The 27,763-nt window shown below is 39.6% G+C and overlaps 1 protein-coding gene across 1 annotated transcript in view; it reads right to left on the minus strand.

Moving 5' to 3' along the window:
• CCDC38 (coiled-coil domain containing 38) overlaps positions 1 to 27,763 on the minus strand; it is a 52,962-nt gene that overhangs the window by 4,844 nt on the left and 20,355 nt on the right. Inside the window, exons 10-15 of the mRNA XM_078150419.1 lie at positions 27,133 to 27,259; positions 24,734 to 24,742; positions 14,166 to 14,229; positions 10,927 to 11,078; positions 9,541 to 9,676; positions 5,618 to 5,823 (exon numbers count right to left, since the gene is read on the minus strand). Coding sequence (XP_078006545.1) covers positions 5,618 to 5,823; positions 9,541 to 9,676; positions 10,927 to 11,078; positions 14,166 to 14,229; positions 24,734 to 24,742; positions 27,133 to 27,259 — 694 coding nt within the window. The remainder of the gene's footprint in view (positions 1 to 5,617; positions 5,824 to 9,540; positions 9,677 to 10,926; positions 11,079 to 14,165; positions 14,230 to 24,733; positions 24,743 to 27,132; positions 27,260 to 27,763) is intronic.

Genomic DNA, 27,763 nt, shown 5'->3' on the forward strand with positions numbered 1-27,763 from the left:
ACATTTTGGAGAATAAAGTTGAGAGAGCCCTAGGGAAGCATTGCTAACAACAATAAGGCTAGTGGAGATGAAAAAATTCCAGCTGAGCTATTAAAATCCTAAAAGATGATGCTGTTAAAGTGTTGCACTTAATATGCCAGCAAAATTGGAAAACTCAACAGTGGCCACTGAATTGGAAAAGATCAATTTAGTCTCAATCCTAAAGAAGGGCAATGCCAGGGAACGTTCAAATTAAGGAACAATTGTGCCCAAAAAGGTTACGCTTAAGATTCTGCAAGGTAGGCTTTGGTAAAACGTGAACTGAGAATTACCAGAACAGGCTGGTTTTCGAAGAGGCAGAGGAACCAGAGACCAAATTTGCCAACATTTGCTGGATTACGGAGAAAGCAAGGGAGTTCCAGAAAAAAACATCTACTTCTGCTTCACTGACTACACTGAAGCGTTTGACTGTGTGGATCACGACAAAACATGGCAAATGCTCAAAAAGACGGGAGTACCAGATCATCTTACTTGTCTCCCAAGGAACCTGTATGCGGGTTAGACAACAGTTAGAACCAAACATGGAACAACTGATTGGTTTAAGATTGGGAAAGGAATGGTGGAGTGAAAGCAGTGACTTGCTTGAGCTCTCCCCCAAACCCCTCCAAATACCTGTAAAAAAAATGTCTCTAAACAAATTCTAGAGCAGCAGAACCCACAAAAAGACAGAGTGAAACAAATTTCCAGCCCAAAACAACCTGGATGGTTGGTTGGAAAGATCTATTGCACCAGGCTGAGAGAGGAATGAACCTGGAGCAGCCCTCAGAACTGAATCACAGGCAGCTGTGGTGGTTTCCAGACTTCTCAACCCACAAACACCAAAGACAACTTAAAAGGTCAGTAATAAAAGTCTGTGACTGCTGTGAGAAAGAAGCTCAGTCCCAGCTCCAGTGCCAGAGTGGCAGTGACTGCTTCAAGAGCTCGGCCCATGGACAGAGAGGGAATTGAGTGACTGATCAGAGGGGGATTGCAAGGATCTCTTTGCTGGTGCTGAGGCAGGATTCTCTTGCTTTTCTCATGCTTGGATCTGTGTCATAGTTCTGGGTGGCGGTCCTGGGACAAGGAGGAGCGCTGGCGTGGTAGAGCTTGTAGTGGCATGGAGAGTAAATCCTCCTCACCGTTCCAAGGCAGAAAAGAGTGCTTGTGGTCACTCATAGACAAGAGTACAGGCCAGGAAAGGAGTAAACATCTCATTCTTGATCGTACCACCTTGGAAGCACTGAAAATTTACAGGTCCCTAGAAGTATCTCTGAAAACAGCTGCACAAAATCCCTGAAGCTTGGGACAGTACATTCTCCACACTGGAAGCAGACCCCTACCTTAACAAAGAGTTTGTAACTCAAGTAATTGGCTGGGATCATGAGCAAACTGCGCAAAAAGTCAGACCATAGAATCTTTCTTTGGTGACAAGATCAAAACATAAAATCAAAAGAAGAAAACAAAGTCAAAGCTCCTACATCCAAAGCCTCCAAGAAAAATATGAATCAGTCCCAAGCCATGGAAGAGCTCAAAAAGGATTTTGAGAAGCAAGTAAGAGAAGTAGAGGAAAAACTGGGAAGAAAAATGGGAGTGATGCAAGAAAATAATGAAAAACAAGTCAACAGCTTGCTAAAGGAGATCCCCCCAAAATTGAAGAAAATAACACCTTAAAAAATAGCTTAACCCAAATGGCAGAAGAGGTCCAAAAAACCAATGAGGAGAACAATGCCTTCAAAAGCAGAATTGGCCAAATGGAAAAGGAAGTCTAAAAGGTCACTGAAGAAAATACTTCCTTAAAAATTAGAATGGAGCAAATGGAAGCTAGTGACTTTATGGGAAACCAAGACATCGTAAAACAAAATCAAAAGAATGAAAAAATAGAAGACAATGTGAAATACCTCATTGGAAAAACAACTGACCTGGAAAATAGATCCAGGAGAGAGATTTTAAAAATTATTGGACTATCTGAAAGCCATGATCAAAAAAAGAGCCTGGACATCATCTTTCAAGAAATTATCAAAGAAAACTGCCCTAATATTCTAGAACCACAGGGTGGTCACCTCCTGAAAGAGATCCCCAAAGGAAAACTGCTAGGAATATTGTAGCCAAGTTCCAGAGTTCCCAGGTCAAGGAGAAAATGTTGCAAGCAGCCAGCAAGAAACAATTCAAGTATTGTGGAAACAGTCAGGATAACACAAGATTTAGCAGCTTCTACATTAAAGGATCACAGGGATTAATATATGATATTCCAGAGGTCAAAGGAGATAGGATTAAAGCCAAGAATCACCTACCCACCAAAACTGAGTATAATCCTTCAAAGGAAAAAATGGATATTTGGTGAAATAGAGGACTTTCAAGCATTCTTAATGAAAAGACCAGAGCTGAATGGAAAATTTGGCTTTCAAATACAAGACTTAAGAGAAGCATGAAGAGGTAAACAGAAAAGAGAAATCATAAGAGATTTATTAAGGTTGAACTGTTTATATTCCTGTATGGAAAGATGATATTTGTAACTCATGACACCTTTGTCAGTATTAGAGTAGTTGGAGGGGAAAAAAATTAGATAGATAGATAGATAGATAGATAGATAGATAGATAGATAGATAGACAGACAGATAGAAGGCACAGGGTGAGTTGAAGATGAAGGGGTCATATCTAGAGAATAAAATTAAGGGGTGAGAGGATTATACTGAGAGAAGGAGAAAGAGAGAGGTAGAATGGACTAAATTATTTCACATAAAACAGATAAGAAAAAGGCTTTTACAGTGGAGGGGAAGTGGGGGAAGGTGAGAGGGAATGAGTGAATCTTATTCTTATTGGATTTGGCTTAAGGAGGGAATAACATACACACTCAATTGGGTGTGGAAATCTATCTTACCTTAGAGGAAAATAGGGGGAAAGGGAATAAGAGAACAGGGGGATGATAAAAGAGAGGGCATATTGGGGGAGGGGGTAATCAGAAGCAAACCCTTTTGAGGAGGGACAGGGCCAAAAGAGAGAATAGAATAAACAGGGGGCAGGATAGGATGAAGGGAAATATAGTTTAGTTTTCTACAACATGACTACTATGGAAGTGGTTTACATGACTACACATGTATAACCTGTATCGAGTTGCTTACCTGCTTAATGAGAGTGGGTGGGGAGGAAGGAAGGGAGAAAATTTAGAACCCAAAGTTTTAAAAACAAATGTTAACAATTGTTTTCACGGGGCAGCTAGGTGGCACAGTGGATAGAGTGCCGGCCCTGAAGTCAGGAGTACCTGAGTTCAAATCTGGCCTCAGACACATAACACTTACTAGCTGTGTGACTCTGGGCAAGTCACTTGACCCCAATTGCCTCACAAAAGAAAAAAAAAAGAGTAAAAAACAGAACAAAACAAAAAAACCAATTATTTTCACATGCAACTGGGAAATAAGATATACAGGCAATGGGGTATAGAAATCTATCCTGCCCTACAGAAAAATAGAAGGGGAAGGGGATAAGAGAAGGGGGTGGAATAGAAAAGAGGGCAGATTGGGGGAAGGGGTATTCAGAATGCATGCCATCTTGGGGTGGGGAGAGGGATGAGATGGGGAGAAAATTTGTAACTCAAAATCCTATGGAAGTGAATGTTAAAAACTAAAAATAAATAAACAAACAAACAAATAAATAAAATAGAAAATTTTTAAAAAGAAAGCCAATTCAATTACTGCATCTGACAGTGTAAACAACATTTCACACCTATGGTGTCCCCAGTTCTCCAAAAAAAAAAAAGATTCGGAAAGGAATACAACAAGGCTGTATCTTGTCACCTTATTTATTTAACTCATATGCAGAATACATCATGTGAAATACCAGGCTGGATGATTCAAAAGCCAGAATTAAGATTGCCAGTAGAGATATCAACAATCTCAGATATGTAGATCATACCATTCTGATGGCAGAAAGTGAAGAAGAATTAGGAAGCCTCTTGATGAGGGTGAAAGAGGAGAGTATAAAAGTTTAACATTAAAAAAACAACTAAAATCTTTGCAACTGGTCCCATCATTTCCTGGCAAATAGAGGGAGAAGAAATGGAAGCAGTGTCAGATTTTATATTCTTGAGCTCAAAGATCACTGTAGATGGTGACTGCAGCCAAAAAAGACACTTGCTCCTTGAAAGGAAAGCTATGGCAAATCTAGATAGCCTACTAAAAAGCAGAGACATCACCTTGACAACAAAGGTCTGTATGGCCAAAGCTAGGGTTTTTCCAGTAGCAATATATGGCTGTAAGAGTTGGACTAAAAGAAAAACTGAGTACTGCAGAATCAACACTTCAAAATTGTGGTGCTGGAAACTTTTGAGAGTCCCTTAGACAGTAATGAAATCAAATCAGTCAATACCTAAAAAAAATTAATTCAGGCTATTCACTGGAAGGTCAAATACTGAAGCTGGAGCTTAAATACTTTGGCCACCTAATGAGAAGACAAGACTCATTGGAAACAGCCCTGATGTTGGGAAAGATTGAAGGCAATAGGAGAAAGGAATGGAAGAGGATGAAATAGATAAATAGTGTCATGGAAGCAATGAACATGAACTTTGGGAGATGATGGAGGATAGACAGTCCTGTCGTGCTATGTTCCATGGATCACAAAGAGTCAGACATGACTGAACGACTCAATAACAACAACGTTCTGGAGGTCAGATGCAACAACCAGGTGAGAGTGTTTCTGCTGCCCCTACTCTAAAGTCCATTTTCACACTACACCGAGCTAGTAAAATGTGGTGGTCAGGGAAGACTGTTAATTATATAGGAAGTGAAGACTTTTGTTACCCATCTATCCAGAACAGAATTTGGAGGGAAAAAAGTTAGCAAGGACCTGCCTGAGTGCAAAGAGCCACATTGAGACACTGATCCTTTCCAGTGATGACTCTCTTACATCTCCTTAAAAACCCAGTTCCACGCAAGGGGTACTTGACGTAGTATACATTTTCCACCCCGCCCTGGATTTTTATAGTTCATAGGATCATAGATTTAGACCTGTCAGGGCCATCTAGAAGTCATCTAGGTCAAACTCCTCATTTTACAGATGAGAAAACTGAGGCCCAGAGAGATCGAGTGTCTTGCCCATGGTTAAACAGCTAGTAAATATCAGAGACCACATCTGAACTCAGGTTTTCCTGCCTTCAAGGCCGGCATCCTATCCGTTCTTTCAGTTATGATCTCAGAAATTCTGCCCAAAGAATATTTTACTAATAGGTTCTCAGATGTGTCAGTATTTGAGGATCTATTGTTTCATCACTATATTCCCTTTACTGACACAGTTTGCAACTCCTTAATGACTTAAGAGTTGGTTTTGGGAGCTGCCATGGCCCCCAAATTCCCCACTCAGTGAAGAGTGTCTCCAAACTTATCTAAGCCAGTCTTTGGGCAGCAGTCATATAGTTCACCCATTGAGGGCCAAATTCCAAAACTTTCCAGCTTGGCCCACCAGTGCCTGGCCAATAGTAAATGCTTACTAAATATTGATTGATTAATTAGAATCTGCCAGAGCTTAATCTCTCCAAAACAGATAGTCACTTCTAAGTGATGATGAGACAAAGGCTACTTGTTTTGAATGCAAAAGACATAGACTGTACTTTTGTCTTCTTTCCCTCTGTTTCGCCTTTTTGATGACATCGATACTTTCTTTGGGAACAGATTCAATCAGGTCACTCAGCTCCACCAGCCGAGATTCTACTTTAACCAACTTTTGAACTGGGTTAAGGTTGGCCATGTCCACTTCTCCAATGCAGACCTTGTATACGTGGTTGACTTTTCTACTTAGGGAGTCTATTAATTTTTCCTAAGTTTGAAAAGAAAAGGGTGACAGAAAGCATAAAAATTCATTATCAATGTAACATGTTACTAATTAATAAATACATATCAAATTGCATGAGCATTTGACTGGCAGCTGAAACTTTCTATATATGTCGTCTTCCCCATTGGAATATAAACTCCTTAAGGGCAAAGGTTGTGTCATTTTGTCTTTGTATCCTTAAGGTCTAGCAAAGTACCTGGCACATAGTAGGATTCGGTTGAATCTGTTGAATATGATACAATGAAATTTCAGCACAAAATATCTGAGTACCTCCTTAACTCTTGTAGAAGTGGAATTTAATCAATTTCATAATTAAATACATGTGATTTCTATGGTAACAAGTTGGGTTATTCTCAATCATGGATCAAAAGTAAAAAAGATGACAACAACTGGAGAATATTTTGAACAAAAATATTGAACCAAGATGTTCTAATTCCAGAGTTTTAACTTTACTTGATAAAGTTGTTGGGGTAAAGTGGAAAACTTGACGCAGATTTTGGAAAACCTCTGATTCCAAAACAAGTTCTCTTTCCAATATTCCAATGAGAGCCTCCAACTGAAAAATCTGGAACCATAAGGATTTTTAAAAATAAGGCTTTGAAAGGAAGGTTGGAGAGTGGGAAAGCTTGGGTTTATAACCAAAACTGTAAGAATTTTTAAAAAGTAATTTTCAGCTCCATCCTACCCCACGGTTGAGGAATTTAGGTGCTCTTCTCTTTCTTCTCTCTTCACACCCTCTCAGTGACCTCATTCTGTGGGTTCAGTTCAATTACCATTTCTATGCTGGTGACTCCCAAACCTATCTAACTAACCTCAATTTCTTCTTTGAATTCCAGTCCCACACTTCCAGCTACTTGTTGCACAAGCATTTCCCTGATAATACCTCAAACCAAATATGTCCAAAATACAACTAATCGTCCTCTTTAGAAAGGACCTTTTGTCCAACTCCCCTATTTCTACTGACAACACTCAGATCCTCCTACTCATCCAGGTTTGAAGTTTTGGAATCATCTTCAACTTTTTCTTCTCCCCATTTAATCAGTTGCTAGTCCTGTCTTTCCAATCAAAATTCCCCCGACCTATTTGTTAAACTGTCACAATAAGCTTCTAATTCACATCCCTGCCTCCAATCCTCCCTTTCACAGATGTGGAATTTTCTTAATGGGTTAGATCTAACTGGGTCATTTGTCTGCTGGTATCTTATTGCTAATTGTATAAAGTTTGGTCTTAGTTTGGCGTTTAATTTAATTGTGGTCTTCCACAAGTTGGCACCATTCTAGTCCTATTTCAGTTTACTTCCCTTTATATGCTTTCTATTCTAGTCCAATTGAACCTACATTGACATGTAATCTCCCATCTCTGTGTTTTTGCACAGACCATCCTCCATGGCAGAATACATACTCTTTTCATTTTTCACTTTTCAAAATCTTTATTACCTTCCTTCAAGGCTCAGCTCAGGAAGTATCCTCTGACCTCCCAAGCAGAATGTAAGCTCCTTGGGGTCAGGGAATATGTCATTTTGACTTTAATCTTTATATTCCCAGTAGGGAGGGCAGTACTCTATACATTGTAAGCACTTAATATGTGTTTGTTAAAATTAATGAAGAGGATAGGAATCTCTTCCAATGCTACTCTTCTCCTTTTTTTTTTTTTTAAGGCAATCAGGGATAAGGAACTTGCCCAGGGTCACACAGCTAGGAAGTGTCAAGTGTCTGAGGTTGGATTTGAATTCACGTCCTCCTGACTCCAGGTACAGTGTTCTATCTACTACTCCACCTTGCTGCCCCTCTGTTCCTTTTCTCTGAACCAGAGTAACTAATGGGTCAAGGAGAGACTCACTGTCAATGGGCAGCTTGTAAGCTCAGATTCTATTAAAAGTACCATGGGAAAATTAAGTAGCAATGCCAATACGCTTCTGGAATTATGTCTAGTTATCAGTATCTGTGGCAATCATCTACCTTCCCTAATCTAGTCCACACTTTCAAGAGGTGTATGAGGGCAGCGGTGATATGTAGCTTCCCTCTGGTGGTATCCTTCATGGACAGTAGGGTGGGGTCAATCACTTTCCTTCCACTCTATGTAAAACCTCATAAAGATTCCTATCAAAAGATGCTCATAAATCCTCATAAAAATTCAGCGATTTTATAAATACTTTCCTCCAACCACTCCCATAAAATTGTAAGTGAGCAGGGTCTGTTTCAGTCAGTTAGAATTTATTAAAAGCCAGGCACTGTGCTAAGTGCTGCGTCCTCTTTAACTTTGTAGACCCAGCACCTAACGCAGCACCTGCAGAGGATCAGGGGATTTTAGAATTGCAAGGAACCTCAGAGTTCCTCTAGTTCATAGTAGATGAGGAAACTGAGCCCTAGAAAAGTGATATGATTTGTCCAAGGTCACTCAAGGAGTGAGTGGCCAAATTAGGATGGGAACCCTAGATCCTCTGCCTCCAAATTCATCCTGGCCACCGTGCCACGGGTTTTCAATGTATGTTTTAAATGTTTATTGATTTGAATTGTATGGAAATAAACCCATCTATTCAAAGGCAAGCTTGTTCAGTTAAATGTGATTAGTCCTATGAGGGATGAAAATCACTTTCCCTTTGATGGTTTTATCAGGGAAAGTAACACTGCCTATAATTAGAGGTCTGAAAACCAAAGCTGGCAGACCCCACCTGATTAAATGCAGAGCTTCTGATTTTCATTTTGTGTCACAGACCCTTCAGGCATTCTGGTGAAGTCTATGGAACCCTTCTCAGAATAATGTTTTTAAATGTATAAAGTAAAATACATAGGAATTAAAGGAAACCAATTATATTAAAATACAATCATCAAAATTTTAAAAAAAAGAATAAGTTCATGGACCCCATCTTAAGAAGTCCTGGATTAAAGAGAAACTCAATCTCATAGGAAAAAAAAAACCTTCAGCAAAGACATTCTTCTAATTACTGTTAGATACTTGAACACCAATCCACAGGCTTGTATATTTCACACTCCTGTAAGTGGACTCTCAAATATATTACAACCGCATGTATAATTATAATCAACTCTCTAGTGGCTGTCTGGATTTTCCACAGAAAACTTTAAAACCAAGATAATTTACTTTCTCTTTTATCAAAGATAGATTTGGGGGTCCACTAAACACCACGTCATCATAGGATCATAAACCTGTGATTTCATTCCCATAGGGAACTCTTAGAAGAGATGGAAGCCATCTCAAAGGCCATTTGGTCCAGGGAAGTGAAGTAAGTTGCTCATAGCACAGGTAGTAAGTGGCAAGAGCTAGGATCCGAAACCAAGTGTTTTGATTTCAAGCTATTATACCAAGCTCCCTCTAGATTGTGTATGCACTTATCCCTTCCACATCTTGGGTTTCAATATCTTATAGATCAGTATAAGAAATGAAATGGGAACGTTAGGGGAGTTTTGTGGAAGCTGTAGATGACAATTCGAAGGCTAACAGACAACAGAAAGCCTATGACCAAGTACTTAACCCAAATTTTACAACAAAAAAATGTAAACACCCCATAGAAGAAAAAGAAAAATCAGACTTCTTCTCTGGTTCTCTGGAGGGCCAAAAAAATTGACCAGGATTTTCCAAAACACTGGAGGGGGAGGGGAAGAGGCAACGCCTCTCCCTTGAGGTGGAAGGGATAACTGTATACAAGAATTAGAAGCTAGGCTCTCTATAAGCTTAAACCATTACCTGAACTTCTGAATTAAACTCGCCAAAACTAAATAGCCGCGATCTTAATTCCAATTCTGCTGCTTTTTCTTCTTCTCGAGCACAGTTATTCTTCAGCATTTCTTTTTGATCTAATAGAGCCTCTATGCTGCTATTCCTGTTACAAAAGAAGAAAAAGAGTGTAATCACTGAATACAGAGTTTTAATACGGTGAATTTCCAGAACTGGGGGACGTGATTAAAAACTCTCACCCTCTACCTAAGAAGAACCAAAGGAAATAACTAGATATAGAATCAACTAAATTAAATAGACATAGAAATTGCTGCACCCTAACATATAGTTTATGAATGGACAGTTGAGTAAGGTCTTTCAAACTCAATTAGACCAGAATGCCTTCCGTATCTCTGAAGCTGTAGTCCATAAAAACACATCTTGTTGATGCCATCTACATAGCCAACCATTCACTTTACATGGTGAGGTCCCAATCTTAATAAGAAGAAATGAGGAAAATATCAGCACCTGGACCCCACCTTGCTGCCTAGGGCTTCTGGTAACCTCATTCTTTCCCATACAAATCAGAAGATGTTGGTAGCAATTGGTGGGCTTGTTTTCAGTATTGGCATGCTCTCTGTCACCACATTTCCAGAAGAAGACATACCTCCCAAGAGTTTACATACAGTGTCTTTTAGCCTTCATTAGGAAAACCCTGACTACTTTCTTCCTCCTAGAAACTTCACCACTAACCATTAGAATTTTTTTTCTTTGTTTTTCCCCTAAAAATACATTTTTATTGATATCTTTAGTTTCACGTCACCTAGATTTGCCTCCTGAATCCATCCTCCTGTGCCTGCTAGAGATATATCTCTTATAACAAAGAATTTTATTTTTTTAAAAAAGAAAAACATTCAGCAACATCTATCAACACACTGAAAAAAATCAGACATTATACACAATGTTCCACATCTGTGGACAGCCCCCAACCCCCAATCTCTGTAAATAACCATTACAATTATTATATGCAGCTTAGGCACAACGCATACAGGCAGTGTGGCATGGTGGCTAGAGGCTGGCTTCAGAGCCAAGATGTGAAGGCTCAAGTCCTGTGGCCCTCGCTAGGTTACATAACCTCTCAGTGCTCTACATAACTTTGTAATGCTGTAAGTTGAAGACAGGGTGCTAACAATCTGCATTGGTAGATGGAGCTTTCTCTTCTAGGAGTTCCCTGTAGGAATGAAATCATAGGTCCACTTTCTATCCCTGTTAGATTTTTAAAAACAACCCCAAAAAAACCCAAACCAAAGAAGAAAAAACAAAACAAAAACAAAAAAACCCAACCCTGGATAGAAAAAGAACATGAGAAATTTGGGACCAAACTTAGAAATTCCTTCCCTGTTTTGGGTGACTTACACTTTATCTTGTATAGCCTTTTCTCTTTTTGATACATCTTCTAGAGTTTCATCAATATCTTGGGAATATTGTACCAAAGTAAGATTCTGCTCCTCCAGCTTGGTGAAGACCTGAAGTAACTCTTCCGGTTCTTTGAAGTAAAGCTCAGGTTCCTAATCAATTTTTAAAAGACACGGTGTTGTGCTCCTCTTTAAAGACCCACCCCATAAAGCATACACTTAACTTCAGACTGATTTTCTTTTTTTAGTTTAAAACAATGTCACACAGTGGAGGAACATGGTCCTGGTGATGTTTGATAAAGAACATAGAGGAGGAAACCAGGGTGAAGGAGTAATGCTAGAAGGAGAAATGTATTGGGCAGGGATGGGGAATCAGGTGAAAAAGAGGCTGGATTGTGAAAGGGTAATCAAGTGGTTATTTGGTCAGGCAAGAAACTTTCCCAAAGTGGGGGAGAAGCAGAGAGAACAACAGGAAGAAGGAAAAAAGAAGGCAGATGTGGAGAGCATCAATTGGTCAATATACATTGATTTTGTCGTTGTTCGGTCATTTTTTTTTTCAGTCATGTCTGACTCTTTGTGACCCAATTTAGGGTTTTCTTGAAGAAATACTAGAATAGTTTGCCATTTCCTTCTTCAGTCCATTTTACAGTTGAGGAAACTGAGGCAAATGGGAGAAGTGACTTGCCCAGGGTCACACAGCTAGTAAGTGTCTGAGGTGGGATTTGAAACTGGGAAAGAGGAGTCTTGCTGACTCCAGGCTTGGCACTCAATCCACTGTGCCACATAGCTACCCTCATTCATTATTATTGTTATTATTACTATTTATTAGCCAAAGATACTGGAGTGGTTTGCCGTTTCCTTCTCCAGTTCATTTTACAGATGAGGAAAGTGAGGCAACCAGGGTGAAGTGACCTGCCTAGGGTCCCACAGCTAGTAGGTGTTTGAGGCCAGATTTGAACTCAGGAAGATGAATCTTCCAGACTCTAGGTGGTACTCTATTCATTGTGTCACCTGCCTGCCCCTAAGCATTGATTAAGCACCTGCTATGTGCCAGGCAGTATGCTAGACCCTGAGAATACAAAAACAAAAATGAAATCGTCTCTAACCTCAATTAACAATAAAAAAATAGCTAGCACTTGAGCCTTTCCCAAACCCCATCTCATTTATTTCTCACAACGACTCTGAAGGGTACATGCTAATTATTATCTCCATTTTACAAATGATGAAAACTGAGGTTGAGAGGCATATAGCTAGTAAGTATCTAAGACTTTAGGATTCGAATTCAGGTCTTCCTTACTCCAGGTCCAAAGCGCTATCCACTGCACCACCTAGATACTGTAGCTTATGTTTTATTGGGATAGGGGCAATTATATGTACGTATAGAATATGTACTTAACACATCCCATACAAGGGGAAAAGGAGAGAGGGGGGACATAGAGGTGGAATAAAGGAAGAGCAAAAAGTGAATATGGAAAAGGGTAGAGGGGAAATGAGTGAAGGAAGAATCTAAGCTTCTTGAGGGCAGGGACTGTTTGGGATTTCGTCCTTGTTTCTCATTCGCAAAGAGGACTAAAATGACATCATTATGTTAGAGTCAAGTTACAGAGCGTCCAACTGTGGCTGATCAGATCAATGGGAGCTTGGGATGATGTCACACCCTGCTGGGCGGTCCTGTGCCACTGTCTCCCCTGGGACCCAATCAATTCCAAAGTTCCTTAGAGAGACCTTGAGAGTGTCCTTGTATCGCTTCTTCTGACTGCCATGGCCCAATGGCCACGGGTCTGGGACTCTCTCCGTACTAGTGGAGAGCAATGCCCTGCACCTGTGTCAGGAGGTGGGGTGGAGGTGGCAAAAATGAGAGAGAAGAGAGAGAGAGAGAGAGAGAGAGAGAGAGAGAGAGTTCTTCAGTCTCTTTGGCTTTACAATGGTTTCAGGTTCTTCTAGCCCTCCAGAGAGAAGATGAATGATGCCAACCCCAACTCAGGTTGCTGAAGACTCTGGCAAGAAGTTGACATGGGAGGAGCTGGCCATCTCCATCATGTTGTTGTACTATCAAGGGAACTTCCCCTTGTGTGAAATCTAGGACTCTCTCTGTCTCGGTTGAGTGGAGTTACCCAGCTTCCAATGGAACAGCTTCCTCTCTCTGTATTGTCTGGCATATATCCTTCTATGTATACTTTCTCTAATTTCTGTTTTGATATAATTCGGATAAATGAGTTTCTTTGATAATTGCTAAGTGTATTTATTATGGAATTGGTACTTGGTGGGAAAAGAGTCAAGTCTTGGAGATAAAGTTTGGGGTCCTCCTCCCCCAATAATGAAACAGTCATCAGAAGTTAGATTAAACCTGAAAACCACATCCCCTGGATTAATTATATTTAAGGCAGCAGATAGATGTAATTCTAGCTCAGTACCCTCTCTCTCTGAGGAGAGTGGAGATCTCGGCCACCTCTGGCCCCAACCTCTTGCTTTTCCTTCTGGCGGGAATTAAAGTCTCTCTTGGAGAAGGATGGGGAAAGAAAAAGCTAAAGACGTATATTTTACTTCCCTTTAAGTCATACACCACCACCACCATGCTATATGTGGAGACAGCACCAGTATTTAGCACAGTGCCTTGCACATGGTAGGTGCTCAATAGATATCTGTTAGTCAAATAAAGGTACCACGTGAAAGGAAAAGGAACAAAAAAAGGGAAGAAATGAGACCTTGATCTGAATTCTAGTGGTACCACTTAGTATGTGTATAACTTTGAGCAAGTCAATTTATGTTTCTGGGCCTCAGTTTCCTCATCTGTAAAATGAAGGGATTGGACTAGGTGACATTTATGGTTCTTTCAAGCCCCAAATCTTTTAATTCACTGATTAAAAGTTTAAGTTTTAATTTAACTGAGTTTAAGATAGAAGGAAAAGAAGAGAGGGAGATAAGAGGGCTGGTGAAAAGTAGGGAAATAGGGGAGTAAAGGCGAAAAGGACACTGGGAAGTGTGTTGCCTAGGCCCTCATAGCTCATGGAAAGATCATTCTTTAGTAATCTGTGGTCCTCCTAAAAAAATGCATTTCATCTAGGTGTGTCCTGATAACAATGTTGTAATTATATGCACATAGAGAGTGTCTATATAACCTTAGAGAAAGTTTGAGAAGTGTTTGAAATTCCCCAAAAGTAAGATTTTAAAAGAAGATATGTGTCCATGATTTTCCCACTGAACAAGTATTTAAATAAATCAAGAATATTATTTGGTTACCAAATCACAGTCTATTTCATCAGCACCAAAATCCAAACTGTCTTCTGAACTAATACTTGCAGCCCTGTCCAGAAAAAAGAAAAAAGAAAAATTAAGTTCCTGCCTCTTTTGTCTCATTTCTTCCCACTTATTTTGTGTAGTTAGGTTTTTTTCCCCAACAGTTTTTTTTTAATGGAAAAAAAAGTCATGGAATAGAATTTGATTTAGTAGTGCCTTAGGAATCGGATTCTAAGGAGCAACACCATTTCAGCAGCTTGCCTAGTCTATTAGGGACACAATGACTCAATATGTCCTCAATTCCATCAGTCTCTCAGTCAACAAATATTGACGTATGCTTCTAAGATAAAGCATGATACCACCTCCAGACAGAAAGGTAATGGGCATATGTTTTTAAACATGGCCCATGTGGGAAGTAGCTTTACTTGCCTGTTTGTATTGGTTACAAGGGTTTAATTTTTCTTTTTTTTTTTAATTTCCAAGGGGAGTGGAAATAAGAGAGAGAAGTGAGATTTTTGTTAATTAAACAAATAAAGTTTAATTAAAAAAAAACAAGCATTAGTTATAGTCACTGAATTCAAGTACCTTATAGGACTGAATCAGATTATAGATCTAGAGATGTAAAGGGACTTTAGAGGTCAGATAGTCTTCTCTCCTCATTTTACAATTAGAGAAGTGACCTACCCAAGATCACACAAACCATAAGTATTAAAACCCAAACCTCTGATTCTGGAGCTAGCACAATTTCTGATACAAAATGCATTGTGATCAGACTTCTTAAGTGGATCAAAAATTGTTTGTCTTTACAATGTCTTTGTTATTGTGTAAATTGTTCTCCATGTTCTGCTCTCTTTACTCTGCATTGATTCATAGAAGTTTTCCCTGAAACTATCCTTTTAATCATTTCTTTTTTTGTTTTTTTATTTTTTTATTTTTAATTTTTTAATCATTTCTTACTGCACAATAGTATTACATAAACCATAATTTATTGAGCCATTCTCCTTTGTTTCTAACTTCTTTGTCATAACAAAAAGAGCTGCTAGAAATATTTTTCCACATATGAGTCTTTTTTCCCCCTCTTTCTTTGATCTCTGTGGGGTACAGGCCTAATAGCAGAATTACTAGGTCAAAGGATATGCAGCTTCCGGAAATAACTGAGGTAACAAGTACAAGGAAGCACGGCAAAACTTCTCAGCCACGAGCACTCTCCAAAAACCAAATGTGCTGCTTATAGGTTATAGGTTCCCCTTTCTGTGAAGGTCTCCACACATAAACGGATGACCACTTGGGGGTGCTATGGAGAGGATTTTTATTTAGACTGGCTGGCTGCCGTGGGATGCATGTGTTGTCAACAAGGAAATGTCTCAAATTTTAAAAATTATAATACTTAAAAATCATTTAAAAATGTTTGCACCTGCTGAATGTCAGTGCCCCGAGGCTAGACACTAGTCTACACACCCTAGTTGTGGACCTCACTTCTCCAGTTCACAGTGATCTCTGCAATTTCAGAATGCCAGCACCTTTACAGGAGCAAGGGAGATACTGCAAGGAGCTCTGAGAATCCAAATGCAAATCCGCAAATATGCAAACATGCGTTTTCTTAAGTTCTTTGAGGACAGCAGGTGTCTCATTTTTCTTTGCATACCCAGAACCTAGGTGAATTCCCGGCACAATTGTTGTGGTCATTGTTCAGTCATTTCACTTGTGACTGACTGTCTGTGACCCCATCTGGGCTGTTTGTGGCAAAGATCCTAGAGCGGTTTGCCGTTTCCTTCTCCAGCTCATTGTACAGATGAGGAAACTGAGGCAAACAGGGTGAAGTGACTTGCCCAGGGTCACACAGCTAGTGAGTGTCTGAGACCAGATTTGAGCTCAGGAAGATGAGTCTTCCTGATTCTAGGCCTGGCCCTCTATCCACTGGGTCACCTACCAACCCTTAAATGCTCGTTGAATGACCACAGATTGAATAAACAATATATCTCACTGTATATGTATTATACCTATTGGCATACTTATATCCATATTTCTCTTTTTCTGTGTCTGTTATTTTTGTATGCCAAATCTGAACAGTGTGGCACAGAAGTAGAGGCCCTGGGCTTGGTAGTCAGTGGACCTGGGGTCAAGCAGAACAGCCTCCAAATCGCACTTCTAAAGCTTACTACCAGTGTGACTTTGAGAAAGTCTCTTGAACTCTCTGGGTCTCAGTCTCCTCATCTGTAAAATGAGGGGATTGGATTAGATAGCCACTAAGGTTCCCTCCAACTCTAGATGCAGGAACCTGGAGTGTGTCTCAGCCCCAGAAGCAGATCCTTTGGTTTAACCAAAGCAGATATTTTGATTAAGTCTTTGGGTGATTAAAGGATGATGGAAGCGTTGGAAAAAGGGAGCAGTGAACCCTCAGCAATCTGGACGTGCAGAACCCAGAACTGCAACAGGCAGGAGGGGAAGGGATACATTGTCCAAGGTAAGAAGACCTTCCCATAGTTAAAAAGAGATTGTCCTGAATGACAGAGGGTTGCATTGCTCCTCATTGGCTGGGCAGTGCCAAGGACTCTCCACTGGGAGGCAGTAGAGAGCAGCAGAGCGCACTACCTGGAGCCGCCCACGGGGAACAGAAGACGGCTAGCTCCAGCGTGTTACCTTAGTTACGGTTGCCTGATGCCATTTCTACGTTACCGCCCCCGCCCCTCCCCATCGCCCCCACTTTCCTGTCCCCTACAGGCAACTAGGTGGTGCAGACGAGTCCTAGACCTGGAGTCAGAAAGACCTGAATTCCAGACCCTACACAACCCGCTTTACCTCTGCCTCAGTTTCCTCATCCGTAAAATGGGGATGATAGCACCTATCTCCCAAGGTGGTTGTGAATATAAAATGAAATAAGATTGGAAAGCGCTTAGCACATAGTAGGTACTTAATAAATGCTTGTTATCTATCTATCCCAGTACAAGGAATGAGGTCAGCAGAAAAAATTCTGAGGAGCCCTACTAGATGGAATCTGATATCATCGGATCATAGGGTCACTGATCTAGAGCTGGAAAAGTGCTTATTAGAGGTTATCTACACGAATCCTATTATTTTACAGATAAGGAAACTGAAATGACTTGCCCAAGGTCACAGACGTAGTAAGGAGAGATGAGATTGAAGCCTAGGATTTCTCATTCCTGACGCAGGACACATTCTGCTGCCTGATCTTGTCTCCTTCTCTAGTATTCTTCCCTCCCCATCTTGGCTCCTTGGATTCAGCCATGTGGCCTTGCCTCCCAATGACACCGCCCAAGGCAACGTAGCCTGAATTCTCTCATTTTCACCCTGTTCCGCCTCAGAGCTGTGTCTTCACCCATTCCCTCCTTCCAATACTGCTTGCACTGAAATCACATTTTAATGCTTCATCACGGCAGGGGGATGTCCGCGGGCTCCCAAATGCTTTGCTAGGGGTTCTGGCAGATCCTGCCACGCTGGGTTTTTATATGTGACCACACCCCTCATAGTCCTCTGGTATGGACTTCTGATGACAACTGTTTCAAAAGAGGTAATTAATTTCATACTTTACTTTGGTGATTCGGGTTTCTTTTTTTCAGGTGAGACTTTTTTTGGCTTTCTTCCCTCTTCATGGAAGTTGGTTTGTAAGGTTGTTGTTTTGTTTTTTTTAAGGAAAAAAAATAACACAATTAAAAATTTTATGGTCACTAGAATATGCATTCTCTGTGTGGATATAGTCATGGCATTTTGTTATTGCATAGAACATAAGTTAAAGCTTAACTTCCTCATAAGCTAAAAGCTAATTTTCTCATAGAATCGGAGGTTGACTTACTGCTAGAAGGATACTTGGAGGATGACCCTCTCGTTTTACAAATGAGGAAACTGAGACCCAGGAGGTCTTAACCCAGAGTCCCATGGGTCTTGACAAGAGTCACATAGCTAGTATCTGAGGATTCGATCCTGCCTCTCCTACCCAGCTAATGGCCAAGTCTTGTCAATTCCATTTCTTTGACCCTTTCTTTCTGTCTCTGTTGTCACCCCCACCCCAAGCCCTTACTCCCCAGGTCTGATTTTCGTTATTGCTTACCTGGACTACTGGAGGAGTTCCGCACTAGTCTCCCTGCTTCTATACTCTCTTTTCCTAATATAAAGGTCTGATTATGGCACTCCCGCCCTCTGCTACCCCTAACTGAAAAAAAACCCCTTCTATAGCTCCTTATCACCTACCAAATAAACTCCAAACTAGCATTCATGGTCCCACTACATCCTTTTCCAGACTTCTCTCCTATCGTTCCTCTCCATCTGTACCTTTCATACAATCATAGCTTTACATACAGAAGTGACCTTCGAGGTCAGAGGATCAGAGACCTAGAGCTCTTATTTTACAAATGGAGAAATTAAGACTCGAAGAACAAAGACTTGCCCAAGGTCATACAGGTACTGAATGGCAAAGCTAAGACTTGAACCAGTTCAAATCCACACTCTTCCCACCATTCCACTATTCCGCTATTTTCACTATACGAGTTTTACTATAAATTTATAGTTTAAATGAATTATATTTTTGTAAACTTTCACCACTTCCATCTGAATCGTAAGCTCCTCAATTAGGGGCAGAAAGTGTGTTTAATTTATCTTTGTGCTGGTCCTGGTGCCAGCACACACATATTAATAGCTATTTAATCGACAAGTACTTACTTGAATGCCTACTATGTGCCAGCTGCTGGGGGGTCCAAGTGTAAAAAATGAGACACTTCCTGCCCTCAAGGAATTTACATTCTTAATATAAGACTGCTGAATTAGACCAATGGGCAGCTAGGTGGCACAGTGGCCTGGAGTCAGGAAGACAAGTTCAAACTGGCTGTGTGATCCTGGGCAAATCACTTCACCCTGTTTGCCTCAGTTTCCTCATCTGTAAAATGAGCTGGAGAAGGAAATGGCAAACTATATCTCTGCCAAGAAAACCTCAAAAGGGGTCACGAAGAGTCAGACACAACTAAAGTGACTGAACAACAAATTAGACCAAATATTTATTTTTTTGGGGGGGTGTTACATCTATTTTACTGAAATAGACTTGCCACTAGTAGATTAGCCACAAGGAAACCCATGCCTGAAACTGTGCACCTTTGGTCTCAGTGTTCAGGGCTGGTCCTTGGCAAAATTATGAAATAGATAATATTGGGGTTTTGGGCACCGTCCCACTTTTCTCTTCCACCACCTCCCTCTCCTCTATTCCCAAGATGCCTCCTAACTGCCCTTTGAGCACCAAATTTTTGGTCTTTTCTGCCCTGCTCTCCTCAACAGAGCTTATTTGTTATTAGATCTAAGGTTTAAAAATTCCAAGAGTAAAATATAAGATAGGGACAGGAGCTGTGATTTCAATAGTACAGGGAGTTCCCTGGATAAGGAAACTTTCTTTGCCAATGGCTTTCCTAGAGAGTCCTAGAGAATGGTCCAGAGAACAGAGAGGTTCAATGACTAACTAGATCAGGGTGACACAGCCAGTATGTATCAAAGTTAGAACTTGACTAGGTCTTCCTGGTTCTGAGGCAGTTTCTCTATCTATGCCATGTTGTTTTTCTTAAAATATAGATAATCAAAATTTTATATCACTAAGTTCTTGCCATTAAACCTCGATGTGTGACATAGAGGACATAGAAGAAGCATGTTGTTGTCATAAAATTAGCATCTAATTATCTTACATCTTTTTTAAAAAATATTGTCTCCTGGGTATGATTTATCTACAACACAGAGAATATATGTGCCAGGCACTATGCTAAGCACATTACAAATATTGTCTCTTTTGATCCTCACAACAACCCTAGGAGGTAGGTGTTATCATTATCCCCATTTTACATAGGGGGGAACTGAGGCAGACAGAGGTTAAGTGATTTACCCAGGGTCACACCCCTAGTAAGTATCTGAGGCTAGCTAGATTTGAACTCAGGTCTTCCTGACTACAACCTAGTTTCAGGATGAATAAATTATAACAGATGTAGGAAACTTAACTTCTCAGCCACCAACTGCCTCCCTGAGTCAACTATTTATCAAAGCTCTCCCCTTCCTCCCCCCTCAACAAAAGATTAGAAAGTGAGACCTGACTTACCAAGGGACATTTTTACCTACAATTAAATTCTGGTCTGAAACTGGAAGTAAGAAACTATACATATTGTTGGTCTTAGAAGGCCTGGCAGGGACCCAGGAGCCCACCCCTTCTCTTCTCCCTTCATAGCCCTATGGTACTCTAGAGACCTTTAGGCCCGGAGTGGCCCCCATGATTCAAGATTTGAAAGTCTCCTTCCCCCACCCCCTTTTGCATATAAGCAGAGCATTTCACTGGCTAGTGTAGACATGATCCATATGCTGACAATCATTACTGATCTTGATCCTCTGATAAAAGTACAGGTCCCTTTCCTAGGCTTTGAGATGGCCACCTTCTGAGTTTTTCTTTCTCCGAGAGAGGGGCTCAGACCCTCGGGACTCCAGTTGAAAACTTTTTCCGCGGCCAGAGTCTTCCATATTCAATGTCTTGATCATCTCGATGTTTTCCCTGGATGCTCGACCCTTTGGAATAAGTAGTGGCCCTAAAAGGAGGGGAGGGGAGAGATAGAGACAGAGAGAGACAGAGAGACAGAGAAAGAGACAGCGAGAGAGAGAGAGAGAGAGAGAGAGAGAGAGAGAGAGAGAGAGAGAGAGAGAGAGAGAGAGGTGTTATAACTTTTAGTAACAGGTTGTAGGATTGAGATAACAAGCCTTCTCTTATCTCTTGCTCCTTACTGGCCCCCCTTGATGTGGGTGTTCCCTATGGGTGTTTCCTTGTGATTCTTCCTTTCTCTTTTTAAACTGCCTTTACTATGGCAGGCTCATACACTCCCATGCCTTCAACCACCTCTGTACTGATAACTCCAAAATCTATACCTCTAAGACTGACCTCTCTTCTGAGCTCTAGACCTGCAAATTCAACTGCCTATAGGACCACTCCACTGGCAGCTCAGAATCCACTTGCTAAATAAAATAAAATTTATTATCATTATAATTATTACTGTCCCTCTCTACTTTGTATTTAATCACCTCGCATAGATTGATTGATCTATTATCTATCTATCTATCCTCTTTATATTTGTTCTGTAGAGAGGTAGGTAGAGCAGTGCAGTGGATAGAGTCAGGAAAAACCATCTTCCTGGCCTTAGACACTTACCAACTGTGGGACCCTGGGCAAGTCACTTCCCCCTGTTTGCCTCAGTTTCCTCATCTGTCAAATGAGCTGGAGAAGGAAATGGCAAACCACTCCAGTATCTCTAAGAAAACCTCAAAAGGAGTCACGAAGAGTTGGACACGAATGAAATGACTGAACAGTAAGAGTAACACGAAATTTAACAAAGGACTGAAAAACAACAAGATGACTTGCCAGTCAAGTCAAACTCCCTTTCCTGGCGTTCAGAGGACTTTACATTCTGGAACTGAGGCACCTTTCCAAGCCTCGTGTCGTGCTACCAACCCACCACTTACAGAGTAGCAAAACCGCACTGTTCACTGCCCCTGTTATCTCTCCTCCTGCAGCTCCTCCACATGTCTCCCATTCAGCAGATGCTGCCTTCTTTATAGAGCCCTCCCTGGTCACTCAGGACCTTAATTCATACAGCACTTTGTTTTAGGCCTCAGAGGCCTCTAGGGGTAGGGAACCTAGCCCAGTTCCTCCAGGTGCGCCCTCCTTAATCAATCAATAAGCATTTATTAAGATCCTACTATGCGTTTTATGAAAAACCAACAAAATAGACAAACCCTTGGTTAACTTGATTTAAAAAAAGAAATAAGAAAACTAAATCACCAGTATCAAAAAGAAAGGATGAATGCACTGCCAATGAAAATGAAATGAAAGCAATTATCAGGAGTAATTTTGCCCACTTACATGTCAGCAAAACTGAAAATCTAAGGAAAACTGATAAATATTTACAAAAAATATAAATTTCCCAGATTAGCAGAAGAGGAAATGGAATAATTAAATAACTCTATCTTGAAAAGGAAATTGAGCAAGAATAAATGAGCTACCTGGGGAAAAAATTCCTCAGGAGCAGATAGATTTACAAGCAAATTCTACCAAACATTTAAGAAAAAATTAATCCCAATAACAACAGACTATTCGTGCATTGTTTGACCTTACTCTCATCACATTTGGTTCAAAGACAGAATAACATAATCAGTTAGGTATAGAAATCTAACTTACCCTATAGGAAGTAGAAAGGGTAAAGGGAAAAGAAAAGGGAGGGGGATAATAGAAGGGAGGACAGACTGGGGGAGATAGTGGTTGAAAACAAAACTCTACTGAGGAGGGAAAGGGAAAAAAGGAGAGAAAAAAGCATAAACGGGGGGGTGGGAAATAGGATGGAGAGGAAGACACAGATAATAATCATAACTGTGAATGGGAATGGGATGAACAGAAAGCAGAATGGATTAAGAACCTACAATATGTTGTCTACAGGAAACACATTTGATGCAGGGATACACAAAGAGTAAACGTAACAGGCTGGAGCAGAATATATTGTGCTTCAGCTGAAGTGAAAAAACCAGGGGTAGCAATCCTGATCTTAGACAAAGCAAAAGCAAAAATAGATATAATTAGAAGAGATAAGGAAGGAAACTACATCCTGCTAAAAAGTGCCATAGATAATGAAGTAATATCATTGCTAAACATACATGCACCAAGTTGTATAGCAGCCACATTCTTAAAGGAGAAATTAAGGGAGATGCAGGAAGAAATAGACAGCAAAACTATACTAGTGGGGGACCTCAACTTCCCACTCTCTGAACAAGATAAATCTAACAACAAAATAAATAAGAAAGAAGTTAAGGAGATCAATAGAATCTTAGAAAAGTTATATATGGTTGACCTCTGGAGAAAACTGAATGGTGACAGAAAGGAATATACCTTTTTCTTGGTGGTACATGGCACCTACACAAAAATTGACCACGTTCTAGGGCATAAAACCCTCACAATCCAATGCAGAAAGGCAGAAACATTAAATGCATCTTTTTCAGATTATGAGGCAATAAAAATCAGACATAATAAAGGGCCGTGGAAAGATAGACTAAGAAACTAAATAATCTAATATTAAAGAATGAAATAATCTAATATTAAAAAATGAAATCATACAAACATTCAACAACTTCATCCAAGAGAATGACAATAATGAGACAACATACCAAAAGTTATGGGATGCAGCGAAAGCAGTCTTTAGGGAAAGTTTTATATCTCTAAATGCCTATATGAACAAAATAGAGAAAGAAGAGGAAAAAACAATATAAACTATTTTTGAAAATAGGTAAAGAAGGAGTCCTACCAAATTCCTTCTATGACTCAAATATGGTCTTGATACCAAAACCAGGGAGAGTAAGAACAGAGAAAGAAAACTATAGACCAATTTCCCTAATGACTATCAATGCAAAAAATTTAAATAAAATACTAACAAGGAGATTACAGCAATGTATCACAAAGATCATACACTATGACAAAGGGGGAGTTATACTAGGAATGCAGGACTGGTTTAATATTAGGAAAACTATCGGCATAATTGACCATAATCAACAACAAAAACAACAGAAATCATATGATTATATCAATAGATGCAGAAAAAGCTTTTGACAAAATACAATACCCATTCCTATTTGAAAAAAAAAACATTAGAAAGCAATGTAGAGAGAAAGTAAATGGAGCCTTTCTTAAAATGAAAAATAGTAATTATCTAAAATCAGGAGCATGTATTATCTATAACAGGGATATGCTAGAAGTCTTCTCAGTAAAATCAGGCGTGAAGTAAGAATGTCCATTATCACCACAATTATTCAATCTTCTATTAGAAATGCTAGCTGTAGCAATGAGACAAGAAAAAGAAAATGAAGGAATAAGAACAGGCAATGAAGAAACAAAGCTTTGCAGATAATATGATGGTTTACTTAGATAACTCTAAAAAAATCAATTAAAAAACTAGTTTAAACAATGAACAACTTTAACAAAGTTGCAGGATATAAAATAAACTCACATAAATCATCAGTATTTCTATATATTACCAGCTAAATCCAGCAAGAAGAGGTAGAGATGAAGAAATATTAATTGCTTATATGTAGGCTAAGTCAATAGAATGAAAATGAAAATTTTTATGGAATTTATTTAGTAGAACTTGGGGGAAAATTCATCTGGAAGAACAAAAGGTCAAAATATCAAGGATCTCTATGGAAAAACACATAAAGGATGTTGGCTTAGCAGTACCAGATTTCAAACTACATTACAAAGTGGTAATTATCAAAACTATCTGGTACTGGCTAAGAAAGAAAGCGATGGATTAGTAGAGTAGATTAGGTACACAATACACCGTAGTAAATGACCATTGTAATCTAGAATTTGATGAACCCTAAGATCCAAGCTTTTGTGGCAAGACCTCACTATTTGACAAAAACTGCTAGGAAAGCTACAAAGCAGTTCGGCAGAAACTAGACATAGACCATTATCTCACACTGTATACATCAGATCAAAATGGTAAATAATTTAGACATAAAGGGTGATACCATAAGTAAAGTAGGAGAGCACAGAAAAAAATTACCTGTCAGAGCTACGGATAAGGGAAGATTTTATGACTAAACAAGAGATAGAGAAGATGCTAGGGAACAAAATGGATAATTTTGATTACATGAAATTAAAAAGGGTTTGCACAAACAAAACTGATGCAGCCAAGATTAAAAGGAAAGCAGGAAACTGGGGGGATAATTTATGAGTTTCTCAGATAGAGGCCTCATTCCTCAAATATGTAAGGGACTGAGCCCAATTTAGAACAATAAGAGCTACTTTCCAATTGACAAATAGCCAAAGAATGTGAACAGGTAGTTTTCAGAAGAAGAAATCAAAGCCATCACCAGTCACATGAAAAATAAGAAATGTATATTAAAACAACTCTGAGGCACCACCTCAATCCTGTTATAGTGGCTAACATGACAGAGAAGGAAAATAATAAGTGCTGGAGGAGATGTGGGGGAAAAAAGGGATGCTAATGCATTATAGGTAGAGTTGTGAACTTCTCCAGCCATTCTGGAGAACAATTTGGAACTATGCCAAAAGGCCTGTAAAATTGTACAAGCCCTTTGACCCAGCAATACAACTACTAGGTCTGTATCCCCAAGAGATCATACAAATGGGAAAAGGACCCACATGTACAAAAATATTCATAGCAGCTCTTTTTGTGGTGGCAAAGAATTGGAAATGGAGAGGATGCCCATCCATTGGGGAATGGCTGAGCAAGTTGTGGTATATGAATGTGATGGAATACTATTGTTCCATAAGAAAAGATGAGCAGGTGTATTTCAGAAAAACCTGGGAAGACTTGCGTGAACTGATGCTGAGTGAAGTGAGCAGAACCAAGAGAATGTTGTACACAATAACAGCCACACACATAATGACTAATATTGATGAACTTAACCCCTTCCAGCAATACAAGGATCCAAGACATCTCCAGAGGCCTCGTGATGGAAAATACTATCCACATCCAAAGAAAGAACAATGAAAGTTGAATTGCTACTTTTTTTCTCTTCTGTTGAGTTTTGTTTCCTCTTTCTGATAGTTCCTCCTATTAGTTTTAATTTTTACTTACAATACCACTAATGTGAAAATATGTTTAATAGGAATGTAAATGTAAAGCCTGTATCAGATTGTGCGTCGCCTTCTGGAGGGTGGTGGGGAGGAAGGGGGAGAAAAATTTTAAACTCAAAAGCATATGGAAGTGATTATTGATAAATCAAAATCAATTAATAAAATTTTTAAGAAAAAGAAAAAAAGAGTTAACATTGAAAAAAATAATGTGCCACTTGGGGTCCTTGTTGAACCATCAATGACTACAACTTTTTTTATCCATTCATTCAATCAGTTTCAAAACCATCTATCTATACTATTGCCTATTCCATATCCTGCTATCTTTCCTTAAAAAAAAAAAAACACCAAATGCTGGGCTACCATCCTGGTAAACCATACAAGGGGTATGCTGGAGCCAGCTCATACTGGCTTACTTTATTAAATTTTCAGTGTGAGCATTTACAACTCATAAATTAGCAGACACTACAAATCTGAGCTTAATTTATTCTTTTTTTTCTTGATTTTCTAGACTGAAGAAAGTGATGGAGAAGTATACTTAGGTTACTTCCAAAAATGTACAAAAAAGACTAGAATCAAACTTAGCAGTGTTTGTGCATTTCTAGAGAACTGGTTAATCATTTACTAGCATACCACTGACCAGCTCTGTAGTATTCCCCTAATCCATCAGTTTAGTAACATTGTCAAAACAGGAAGTAAGGTGAGCCTGGCATGACCTGTTCTTCATGTTAATTCTCTGTGATGACTGCTTCCTTTTCTAGAGGTTCACTAACCATCCTTTTAAAAATATGTTCTAGGGGCAGCTAGGTGGTGCAGTAGATAGATCATCAGCCCTGGAGTCAGGAGGACCTGAGTTCAAATTTGTCCTCAGACACTTGACACTTAACTGGCTGTGTCCCTGGGCAAGTCACTTAACCTCATTGCCTATGGGATCCCCACCCCCGACAAAAAAAATAGAATGTGTTCTAGAATTCTGCCAGAAATTGAAGTTAAGCTCACTGGCCTATAATTGGAAGATCCTACTCTCTTTCATTTTCTGAAAATTAGAAATTTGCCCTTTTCCAGTACTATACTACATAACAATTGATAAATCTGAAATGGAAATAACAGATTGAGGAAGATAAAGGGAGGGCACTTTAGGAGTTGGAGAAGGGAAAAAAGGGAGGACAGATTGAGGAAGATAAAGAGAGGGCACTTTAGGAGTTGGAGAAGGGAAAAAAGGGAGGAGAGAACATCCAAAGCAAATATACATGTTTTCCTTTCTTCTCGTCTCTGACCTATCATGCCAAGACAAATTAATGTAGATGGTGAGTTAAATAACTCAGTCAGAAGTGTGTAGGCTGCTAGTACATTATAGGTTACTATCTACTGACATGGCAGTCTTCAAGGTCATTTAGATTTGAAGGGTTACCATCTTCTGTAGTGGGTACTCCTGAAGTTTTCCTTGGACTGTCTTTGTCTAACTTTGACTTCTTCACAACCGATGGTTCTGTATTGAAGAAAAAAAAAACAAAATTCTTAAATGATTCAGCTATCAAGAATGGCAAAGCTATTGGTGTGACATAATGAATTCAAATTATAGAAGCAACATAAAAATACAGCAAAAGATTTGATAACATAGATGAGAAGAATCTGAGAGAAACAAACAATTGAGTCAATTTCTCCAAATATTCCCAACTGTCTCAAAGATTACAGGCAACTGAGAAGTTATGTGGAGAAAGTGATAGTCTTGGAATTAGGAGAACCTGGGTTCAAATCCAGCTTTAGATATGTACTACCTGTGTGACCCTGGACAAGTCATCTAACCTCAGCCAGCCTTAGTTTCCTCATCTGTAAAATGAGGGGTATTGTACTTGATGGCCTCTGAGGTCCCTTTCAGCTCTAAATCTATTAACCAAAGCGAAAAAAATACCATCATAAGCAAAATGGAAATCTCAGGCAGGCAGTATATTAAATACGTGATGCCTTACTCATAATCCATACTTAATAAAAA

This window comes from Phascolarctos cinereus, unplaced genomic scaffold (genome assembly GCF_003287225.1).
Source record: "Phascolarctos cinereus isolate Bilbo 61053 unplaced genomic scaffold, phaCin_HiC Scaffold_1;HRSCAF=81, whole genome shotgun sequence".
Lineage (NCBI taxonomy): Eukaryota > Metazoa > Chordata > Mammalia > Diprotodontia > Phascolarctidae > Phascolarctos > Phascolarctos cinereus.